We start from the raw sequence: 12,231 nt of genomic DNA, 5'->3' as shown, positions 1-12,231 counted from the left end.
ATACATACGCGTGTCCATATGCACTCGTTAGACGGAAACAACATCCAATGTTTTTTACGTGAGTACCTGCTGGCGACAGCTCTAACCCACGGTACCCAATGGCATACGGATCAAAATCAATAATCAATGTTCAGGACCCAAACACATTTTGGTACCAATTGGCAGTGTGGCATGGACACACTAACCGCCTTGGTAGGGCTCGAGGCCTACCCATACCTCTGCCGTTCTATGGGTCCCGGCATCGGCCTAAAACCTACCCGCGCTTTAGGTCTTAACCACAAGCACCACGAAAACCTCCCCGAAGGGCCGCTCCCAAAGAACAGGTCAGAGCGAACTCTGAGGGCTCCTGTTCCCCGTGGTACCGGGTGATGAACAACGTACCCGAAGACACTGCCAGTTGCGCACCCATACTACTCAGGCACTGGTGGACCTAGATTTTACTCACCTTTTACGACAGGCATACATTCCCTCGTGCGTATTCTAACCCCTGCACCGCTGGGGGTCCTTAGTCGGAAAGTCAAAAATTGCATATGAAATATGAAGAAATTTTTTTTTTTCCCTCCATAAATCTGGCCATGTAGTTATTAAAATAAACACATACCGCCACAATTCGGTAGGGCCGGTAGGACAAGGAATACCAAATTATAGAAGATAATATTTTTTTATTAAGCGTTCGCCCATCGGCAAGCAATTGTAAATCTCCGCGAGTATTTCCTCCATGAGAAAAGCTTTGCCGTTCGGAGGCGGCATAAAACTGTAGGTTCCTCTCTTGGTGGAACATACATTAATACGCACACCACAAATTAAAGGCGGTGCTCGGCCGTGCTCGGCCAAACACTTATATGCCATACATATATTATAACTATAACAATATTTTTATATAAAATTTAATTTTAGCGGTGAAAATATTTGTTCAGTTCTCAAGTCGTTAAATTGTCTTTTTAAATTTGTTTGAATAAAATTATATTGTTTTCTCGTGCGTCATTAGGCATTCATTGTACACAAACTTTGTTCCTATAAACTATATAATCAAATGCAATTTCGTTTAATTGAACAAAAACAAGCAAAGCTAAAAAAATTCAAACGTTTCGGTAGGTGAGTTCACAAGTTCATGTTTAACTGTTTTGATGAAAGATTAATAGTCCGGCATTGGGTCGCACGCACATCCGTCACGTCACACACGCCATTTTACACCGTCATTGATTTTCACCAACACCGTTTCTCTCCCCGATCACATAACTGCCAATCGATTCTTGTAGCCGCTAAAGGCGCGCGAAAACTTTACTTTTTTACTTTTCCTATCAATAGGTGCCGTGCCGTTTCGTTCAATGCGATGATTACAACTAGAGGCTGTGTAACGACGTTGAGGTCTAAGCTCAGCTGTGTTCACACTGGCAAACACCAACATAACCAAACAAAAAAATCAGCGAGATTTGGAAAAACAGTAGGCCGGGAAGATATAGAGACAAACATAAACTATACGTATGAACACACGATCATAGATATGTACTAATAAATATACGCTATATGTACAATCCGTACTCAAAGCGTTCGACACAACCATATATGACGTACATAATTATCGACTACATACTTAAATACTTGCATCCACACGTACATATGTATGTTAGACATGCATATGTAAGTAACATTTTAAAACATTTGTACCTACACATCAAGGCAAGCATATGCACATACATACATATCTATACATATATACATTACGAGTATAGTAACCAAATACATATAAAACAATAGCACTAATAGACACATCAACATTCATTCCTTTCCATATTAAGATGACGCGAACCCCCAGCAGTGAATGGAATATATACATACATTTTGCATAGATGCCTCATCCATGACAAGTAATGGCATTTGCTTACGCTCTCGATTCGTTTTCTATTCAAATACATTTAACTTCGCCTGACATTAGCGGTGAGGAATGAAAGTTTTCGCTGCATTACTTTTCATCAACGTAGTCTTTGAAAAATAACTCATACTTTCTCTGCATTCGTCTGATACATAAGGAAAAACGGAATTGTCCTTATCTAGAATCTGGACTGAATAATATTTCTTTATCTTCCTATCATTAATAACCTAGCATCAATAGAGGAATAGATGGCACAATTTTTGTTTGACAGTTAGTTTATTGTAACTATAAAAATAAGGTAGAAAAATGTAACAGGAAGGAATTAATTTGTATTTCATATTACAAAAAAGCACTGTTTATGCCATTCAAAATAAAAATTTAATTTTACTACCACTTACACATAAATGTAGTATAGTTAAGACGCCAGTTTTATATTTTTCTTGAAAAGACTTATAATAAAATTCTTTTTCGTGTTTTTTGTATAATTAAATATCTGAAAACTAAGTTTTTAAATAAATACGTAAGTTATACCGTAATTTTAACAAAGAATTGAAAGAATTAAAGAAAGAAAAGATTTGAGATCGAAAAATTAAAAAAAAAGTGTTCTGGCATAAAATGCAAGAATGATAGAATGGTCTTAATGCACTGCATAAAAGAAATAAGAAAACAAAAAAACAAATCATTAAAAAGTTTAAATACAGTATTCGGTTAGGGGAAAAGAAATCCATTATATTTCCGTAGAATTTTTGCGCAAATGGTTTAAAGCCGTGTTATGATTTATCTTTAGCTCCTGGGCGATGCTACGGCTACTAACATACCGGCCAACTTCGATTATTCCTGTGATTTTATCGATATTTTCATTAACATCACAAATGCCTGAACGGAATCGACGAAACCGAAATTGCACGCAATTAGCTGTCACAGTATCGACACCTTAAACAACATTCACAAATTCAGCAGCCAGGCTTGCATTTTCGCTTTTATTAAATAAAAACAGTAAAGTGTACCGAATTTCTCTGTGTTGATTTCCATTGTTAACACCCTGTAACTCACAACTGAATGGAACAAACAAAAAATAGCAAACGAATTCTTTTAGTGTGAAATATCACATTGACAAAAGAATACAATTTAAATTGTTTATCGATACTTTACGAGATATCGATCACTTCAGCCATCTAATCTACCGAGAAAATAATGTATTTGTTTTTTCCCAAACTATTTTCGGTGAAATAGCTGAAGCTCATTCAATCCACAGACGTTTCAGTCAGACTGTTTTTTTTTTTCTTAAACAAGTATTTTTAAAATCTTCATTTTCTTCTGTTCATGGCCCCTGTTTATCTAGTAGAAAAAGTACCAATATAACAAAGTTAGTACCCAATACAGCTAAAATGAACAAACCAGTAGTGTCGTTCGAAAATTTTCCGTAAACGCAACCAAACAAAACCAGTCCCAAGACACCAATCCCATTGAAAATGTGAGAGGAACTATGAAAACGCATCTTGCCGGAAGGCCAGTCCATGATTTAAAGCAACTCGTGCATCAAGTTCGCAAAATCTAGTCCTGTTTGTCAACGAGCTACGCAGAAAAGCTGATTCAAAGCATGCCGAGAAGATGCCAAGCTACACTCGACAACGATGAAGACTACACGGTTTATTGAGTAATTGCGGCTCGTAGTTTTGTACATACTTTCATCTAAAAAAAATTTTAAATATATATCTTTTATGCTTCATGAATAAACGCGGTTCCTTTTTCCTGACACGGACTGTAAAGTAAGAGTTCAAAATCAATTGCCCGTCAAGCAATGAAAATAATTCGAGAAAAAATGAATGTAATCTTCTTTTATATATAAAAATGAATGTTTGTCTGTATGTCATCGATGAACTTAAAAACTACTGGATCGATTATTATAAAAATTGGTATATATATGAATGTTTCCACGGAGAAGGTTTGTAGAATATGGTCATTGCTCCCACTCGCCTCCAGGTGGCGCTGCAGAGTAACAACTTTTGCCCCGTTCAACCAATTTTTTCGAAATAAACAAAATCAATAAAATGGTTTAGAATGAATTGAATATTTGTGTACTGATTTTTCTTAAATTTATTTTAGTTGTTGGCGTAGCAACGCGCGCCGGGTACAGGTAGTATTTGATAAATTGGAATTTAGTACATTTGTAAAGCAATTAGTGTATAGTGTAATGCGATTGCATTATTTCGGAATCGATTCTCGAGTTAATGGCGTTGTCATGCAATAAAAGGTTTCCTGCTGGGATATGCAAGAAAAGCGAGAGGCATAAAATATGTAGTTACATATGGTGGTTTACAAGTATTCTACTGCCTCGGTGGCGTTCATTCGCTTAGGAAAGTAAAAGTCAAAAGAGAAGCTCTATAAAAGCTAAACGGCAGAGAATAGCAATTGTACACATAAATACTACACTAAGTATTGCAAATGTATGTATACGCACATACAAATGTACATCTCCGTGTGACTATAAACAGGCAATAAAATATCTCACCTTAAAGCAGTAAAAACTACGAAAGAAAAGCTTTTAATTCGCAAGCACATACATACATATGTGTACATGTGTGCATGTATAGTACAGGCTGCGCAATTGTACAAACTGCGCAAACCACGAACATAATTGAGAAAATACAGAAGGTTGCGTACTCTGCATGCTGCTACTCGGCTCTCCGTATATTCGACAGAAGAAGTAGTTGTGCGGACGTAGTTCGTAGATTTTTGTTTACATATATTTTTAGTTACAAGCAACTTTTTTCTCTCTATTCTCTTTTCTATTATCTGCTTAATTATGTTAATGTAAACATTTTAATATTGACATCAGCGGCATTAATAAGCGCACTATTAGCTCTGCCTTTTCCAAACTGGATAATAAAGCAACTGTTGACAGTTATGATTTCGAGGTTGTAGGAGGCTTCGTTTATTTAGTAACCAGCATTACCACCGATAATGAAGTCAGTCTTGAAATTCAATGGATCCAATAGTTGCTACTTTGGACTCAGTAGACACGGCGAAAAAAACTAACATTTTATAAGACTCTCACAATGCCTGTGCTATTATATGGCGTAGGAGAGAAAGCGGAAGGACTTCTCTGCTTTGGAAAGATCAGGTAGAGAAGGATTTGGCCTCACTTGGTGTTTCAGAATGGCGCCGGTAAACACGACAAATACAATTCGCGCTCTTTGTTAAACATGACCAAAATCACTTAAGAGGTTATGCTTACTATCGCTATCTGCTTCGACACTCCCTAGTTGCGTCGTGTTGTTAAAACCAAATGCCGTCGTTGTTTAGCTGATTAATTTTTTGAACCACTATAACGGCAGCTCCTTCTTCATTTAAAAAAATGCCGCCAATGATCAATGAATTTCGCGAACAGATTTTTTTTCTTTTTCAAAGTGAATTTCCACAATTTTGAAGTATTGTTCGATGTTAAACGTTAAATTTTACTGAACAGAAAAGTCAACACAGTTTGCCATTCTTACCTGTCAAACCATAATTATCGATATCGATAGTTCTCATGCAACTTAAACTTAAGACTCTACTCAAACAGAAACTGATAGATATTAATCGTGAGATCTTGATAGCAGCAAAAACATTCCCCATACAGGTACGGGGAGCGTTGCTGGAGTGACAGTCCTTGGCCGGATGTGTAGTAAATCTGGGTCGTCCGGTAACGCAGAACTGACTGTCGGCTTAAATCTTGCATTTTAACAAATGGGCATCACCTTTCTGACAGTTTGTTTTACTAATAATATTACTTTATAAAGGTATGAAATTACGAAAGCATCTTATGATGAAATATTATTTCTTTTGCCTTAATAGGAAATGAGTAATGCTCATTTAAATTATTTCCGGTACTCTTCGACCATCTTAAGCTGTATATTAAAAAAAACCAAAATAATTTCAACCAATTATACTGTCATACAAGTATTTATGAACAAATTATATTATTTCTTCCTTTAAGGTATTCGCAGAAATGTAGTTAATGCAAAAACAAGCATTTATGTTTATATTTGAAAAAAAAAATGTGGCTTATGGTCCACCTGATATTTCTGTTTAGAAAACCACTTTAGCACGTCTCAATTATTGCAGCATCTTACATCGTTATTGCAGGAAGCAACCATTCCATCTACTAAGGAAGAAAAAATCCCAATCGACTTATCGAATTATATACTTGTGTAAACGAGCGTAGAAAACATATACGAGGGTAGTACGAAAAGTCCGTGCTAAGTCAGAGAGATGGCGCTACTGGCGCGCATCGAGGTTATGTTTAGTTAGTAGCATCTCTTCATAGAGCACACAACAAGATTCAGCGAGACCGGTCTATTTCTTTGTGTTTGGCATTAGTTTGATTCGAGAAAGTGGAGTGATTTTCTTTTCCCATCACGCCTCAGCAGTTGTGGTCACAATATTAAATCAAATAGGTTTTCAAACTCGTTTCACATCTCCTCTATTCTTCAGACTTGACTCCCTATTTGCTCCCCAATTAGAAGAAATGGCTGGCGGGAAAATGATTTTATTCAAACGGGGATGTGATTGCAGAAACGAATTGCAATTTTTCAGGCTTGAGCAAATCTCCCATTATTCGGAAGGGGTCAACAAACTAAAACAGCGTTGAACGAAGTGTACTATGTCGAAAAATAAAAAAAGGTGTGTCCCAAACATTTAAGTAGTTTTGGTTTTTGCACGGACTTTTCAAACCATCCTCGTATTTATAAGTGCGTATATTTATACATTTTTACCTTGGACGTTTTAAGAATTTCACTTGAAAATAGCATTCTAAGCAAATACCTTCAATAGGAAATGCTTTCAATAGTTCTGCGGTAAAAAAAAAATCATTAATTTACCTTTTTTCTTGCAGAAAGTTTAACGCAAATGTGTGGTTTTGACATTGTCAACGTTATCTTAGTTTTGAATTGTAGCCCAAAGTTATTTCCATAAGCAAATGCTACTTAATAATTTTTTAGCCAAATTTTCTAAGGCTATCCTGAAGCAAAATAGTCACAGAATAAGTATTCAGACGGTTCACAATTGATAAACAAAATAATAAACAGCTTACTGCATTGATAAACAAGTAATGAGGTAATCTATTTTTAATTACATTTTTTGATAAGGTAAGCCTTTCAGTGACATTTTGTCAAAATTCCATGATAGTCGGACAAATTGAACTTGAGTTATTGCGTATTAAATGGCACAAAAAGTGTATTCAATATAAAATTTAACATCGAGCATTTATATGAATCATAGGGCAATAATATGAAGGGTATCAACTAGTTTGTTGTAGGCCCATTTAAAGTTGCCTCATTTTCAGTTTTGATTTTAACCCATTATAGCTCTAGATGATGAAATGTAACAGGTTTATCAATCTTAATATGTATGAAAAATATCGTGTTTTTGTTGTTGTAGTAAACCCTTCGTGCGGTGTAGTCACCGATCGTTATCATCTAATACAACTAACGGTAGGCTCAGTGCTGTTTCGACGAAGTTCGACCAGCCCACAGGGAGAGGGGTGTTAGATGAATAGGTTTGAGAAGGCTTGTGAATAGGTGGTTAGTATCGTGCGGTATGCCTTCATATGCTGGATATATATTGAGCATGTCGAGGTCGATTCTGGATAAGTAGGAGTTTAACCTGCTACAGTATCCTGAACGTAATTGAGTCAAGGTTACTCGGATCTCGTGAGGCAACTGAAGCTCTTCGTCTAGTTGAACTCCGATAACGGCATTCGCTGGTCGGGAGTTTAGGAAGGTGATAAAAGTCGCCCGATAGATGTCGTTTAATGCCTGTCTAAATACTGTCCGGTCCAGTAGTTTTAGTTGTGTTTTGTGGCGAGAATGCAGAAGGTGTAGGCGTAGGTGTTGCATCACACAGTTAACCGATTCTCTGCGATTTTGAAGGAATCAGCTAATTTTCTGACGTAACACGGGATATGACAGCGGTTTGAGTAGAACAGAGGTTGACAAAAACTGAGATTGTGTTGGTTATGTAACGCAGCCACTGCTTATGTTGCTTAGTTGCCCCGTCTGAACAACGACAGATTATATTTTATTGTATTCAACTAGCTTAACTTTATACATTTTGTTTTCACTTCATTCGCCTCCATCTTTGCTAAATCACCTATGACGCAATAGCCAAAGTCACTCTCACATTATATATTTGGTATTAGCTAATGTATATATAAGGTTGTCAAAAAAGTCTTGCGGTATTTTTATTGAATTTTCAATTGTTCATAAAATTGGTTATAATAATGCGATTTAAGTCAAATATGCGCCGTTTTGTTCGATGACGAGTTCCCAACGAGATGCCAACTTCATAATGCCCCTCTTATAGAAGCTCACTTCCCTATTGTCAAAAAACTCGGAGAGCCAATTTTCACAGGACTCTCTTGTGGACAACTTCCGACTACCAAGCTCGTTCGCCATGGACAGAAATAGGTGGTAATCACTTGGTGCGAGACCCGGACTATACAGTGGATGCAAAAGAACCTCCCATCCGAGCTCCCGGTTGTCCTGATGGAAGACAATTCGGCCTCTGTTGATCAAAGATGGCCTCTTCTGCATGAGTGCTGCATTCAAGCGGTCCAGTTGTTGGCAGTACAGGTTCGAATTGAGCGTTTGGCCATAGGGGAGCAGCTCATAGTGGACGATTCCCTGCCAATCCCACCAAACACACAGAAGAACCTTCCTGGCCGTCAATCCAGGCTTGGCCACCCTCTGGGCAGCTTCACCGCTTTTCGACCACGACCGTTTGCGCTTCACGTTGTCGTAAGTGACCCACTTTTCATCGCCAGTCACCATCCGCTTCAAAAACGGGTCGATTTTGTAGCGATTCAGAAGCGATTCGCATGCATCCATACGGGCAAAAATGTTTTTTTGCGTCAAGTCGTGTGGCACCCATACATCGAGCTTCTTTTTCAATCCAAGCTTCTTCAAATGGTTTATAACGGTTTGATGACTCATGCCCAGCTCTTGGTCGATGCTACGGCTGCTACTATGCCGGTCTCTTTCGATCAATTCAGCGATTTTATCGCAATTTTTGACGACAGGCCTTGCGGACCGTGGCGCATCTTCGATCACCTCTGCACCAGAACGAAAACGTTGAAACCATCGTTGTGCGGTGGAAATGGAAACTGTATCGGGTCCATAAACTGCACAAATTTTATTGGCAGCATGAGATGCATTTTTGCCTTTATCGTAGTAGTACTGTAAAATATGCCGTATTTTCTCTTTATTTTGCTCCATGTTTGCGACGCTATAACTCACGAACGACTAAAAGCAAACAACAATTAATCAAACACGTGTTAGCACGTGAAAAGAGCTTTCCAAAAAGCTCTAGCGTGAACCGATGCGACGAATACAACTAGAACTACGCGCTTGCAAAGACAAGCTTGCGGAAATACCGCAAGACTTTTTTGACAACCTTATATATATATAATTGGCGTGTACACCCTGTTTTGGGTGTTTGACCGAGCTCCCCCTCCTATTTGTGGTGTGCGTCTTGATGTTGTTCCACAAATGGAGGGACCTACAGTTTCAAACCGATTCCGAACGCCAGATATTTTTTATGAGGAGCTTTTTCATGGCAGAAATTCACTCGAGGTTTGTCATTGCCAAATGTTTTTCTTAATTTTGGTGCTTTACCGAGATTCGAACCTACATTCTCTCTGTGAATTCTGAATGGTAGTCACGCAACAACCCATTCGGATACGGCGGCTGCTAATGGGCAGGCGAAAAATTCTTTTCATTTATTTAATTTGATTTTTTTTAAGAAGGAGACAGTATGATAAAAATGACTGTATAACTACCAAGTCTGCGTGTTGACAAAGAATGTTATTGCTACCAGGCACACTCCATATCATATATGTATACACGTATATATAGTTATATACATACATACATATCATATAATTATACTTGGAGCTTACACCCTTTTTGAGTGTTTTGCAGAGCTCCTCCTCCTCCAATTGGTGGTATCCATCTTCATATTTTAACGCATATGGACGAGCTTACAGTTCCAAGCCGATTCCGAATGGCAAATATTTTTTATTAATAGCTTTTTCATGGCACAAAAAAACACTTTTCTCTATTTTGGTCTTTCACTGAGATTCGAAACTAGGTTCTCTCTGAATTCCGAATGGTAGTCACGCACCAACCCATTCGGCTACGGCTGGTGTAATGGGTTAATTTCTGTAAATAACTATCTTTCGCTTACTTATTGTCCCTTAGTTTTTGTTATTAAATACGTTTTCTTGCTGCAAAAAGGCCGTAGCATAACTTTCATAAATTTAATTTCTTTATTTATTTTCTCTAAAATACTACAACACATAACATTTGCCTTCTGTTTTCTCGACAAATGAAATTTTATACTCTTATATTATATATTTAAAATATTTAATATTTACGAAAATATGAAAACACATAAAAACAGATATGAACGAGTGTCATAAATTAAGGTTCAGTAAACACTTATTTACTTTCACGTCCAACACACGCCATTAAATGTGTTGAGTTCACGACGGAGACGCTAACCTTGAAGGGGTTGATCGAATAAATTCCAATCACATGGTCAATGGGTCAGAATGAATAGCTTAGCATGGCAGTGTTATTTTTATTGGAAAAAACTCACACCCTGTCCACGTAGACAAAATATGCATTGCACAGAATAAAAATAAATATATGTACGCGTGTATATGCGAGCATTTTTGAAAATATAATATAATATTGACAAACAAAATGCGCAGACCGATTTGAGTTGATTCCTCCCAAATGCACACAAATGCAAAACAGATAAGTTAATTTTTATTCACATTTTCACTGATACTTGCTTTGTTACACACTTACGTGAGTACATTTACCTGCATATGCACGTTATAATTTAATAAATTTGCAGCTTTTTCGCTGCATTCAAAATTATTTACATTCTTAAATTATTTGTAACGACACAATGGATATGTCAAAATAGCACGCAACACAATTTTCTCACAGACGGCCAGGCCACTTTTTATTCTGAATGATTTATGTATATATGTATTTATCAGTTCCTGTCTAGTGAATTATGACTCGTGACTGTTTTTTGTATTGAAGAAGCGCAAACTTTGCATTTGAAGAGGTCAAAGAGAGGGTTACTAGCAGAAGATGCATATGCTAAACATTAGTAAAACAGGTTAACCCTGAAGACCCCGTAAGCAAAGTTCTGTAACAATGTAGCGAAATGAGCAGAAAGTTTGTTAATTAGAAGTAGAAGTGAAGCGAATAGGTTAAAATTAAAATAAAGTTCAGAGAATAATTTATAAACTTTATTTGAAACTAATTTCACAAAAGTGAGTAAAAAGTTGTTGTTTTAGCAGCATAAACATCCCCCATATATGCACCAAGGCGAATTGAGTACTGAAGGTGGCGTCATTAAAAAGGAGTACTTTACTCTGACGTCAGCTCCATTCGCAATATATAACAAACAAAAGTAGGAGAAATTTTATGTTTGTGAAAATTCAGTGAATGGCTCGGTAATATTGTGATTTTTGAGAATAAAACTAAACAACGAAAATGCAAACGGAATGCCGCATGTTAATTTGTTAAAGCGCAAATGAATATAAAGCCTCCAATGCAGTTTTTTGCATTTTTATGCGGAAGACATCGTGGCTAGAAAGTATGTGTGTGCGTATAATTCCTTGTGTTTGGTTGGTTGTTTTTGTTGTTGTGGCAGCATAAACATTCCCCATATATGTACGGGGAATGCTGGTAAAGTGACAGTTCTGGCCAGATAGAAATCCGGGTCGTTCCGGTTACGAAGAACCGACTGTCGTGGGAACGTCTTGTGTTTGGTTGTTTCCATTGTTTTCGCCTACTCTTTTTCTTCCCGAGCAAGTTATTGCCCTTCCGTTTTTTTTTTTTATTGATGGACTCTTACGACACGGCGAATTCGGAAGGTACAATCTACTTCTCTATCATTCTTGTACATGTACTATATATACAGGGTTGGCCATATTAAACTGACCCATGTGATTATTAAAAAAATATGTAAAAAGAAACATTTTTTTGTGTTTCATTGTGAAAAACATTTAATTTAGTTCAAGGAGATTCGTTTACATCACTTTTTGAATATGATATCGCGCAAGTGGTCGCCCTTAGCTCGTATAGCGTAATGTGCCCGTTTTTCGGCGTTTTCCATAGTTTTGGCCAGCGTCTCGGCCGATATGGCGGCTATTTCCCGTCGGATATTGGCCTTAAGTGCGCCTAGTGTCTTTGGCTTGTTGACGTAAACCTTAGATTTCAAATAGCCCCAAAGAAAAAAGTCCGGTGGCGTCAAATCCGGTGATCGTGGCGGCCAGTCAAAATCGCCGCTTT

The 12,231-nt window shown here is 37.3% G+C and overlaps 1 protein-coding gene across 2 annotated transcripts in view; it reads right to left on the bottom strand.

The window, feature by feature from the left end:
* The window catches only part of LOC129241598 (cAMP-dependent protein kinase type I regulatory subunit), an 88,602-nt gene that overhangs the window by 27,342 nt on the left and 49,029 nt on the right, over positions 1-12,231 (bottom strand). Inside the window, exon 5 of one of the 2 annotated variants that reach the window (XM_054878024.1) lies at positions 4,641-4,655. The exons of the other annotated variant lie outside the window; for it this stretch is intronic. Coding sequence (XP_054733999.1) covers positions 4,641-4,655 — 15 coding nt within the window. The remainder of the gene's footprint in view (positions 1-4,640; positions 4,656-12,231) is intronic. 2 annotated transcript variants of the gene reach the window in all.

This window comes from Anastrepha obliqua, chromosome 3, assembly GCF_027943255.1.
Source record: "Anastrepha obliqua isolate idAnaObli1 chromosome 3, idAnaObli1_1.0, whole genome shotgun sequence".
Taxonomy (NCBI): domain Eukaryota; kingdom Metazoa; phylum Arthropoda; class Insecta; order Diptera; family Tephritidae; genus Anastrepha; species Anastrepha obliqua.
This window is presented reverse-complemented; position numbering and strand designations above follow the sequence as displayed.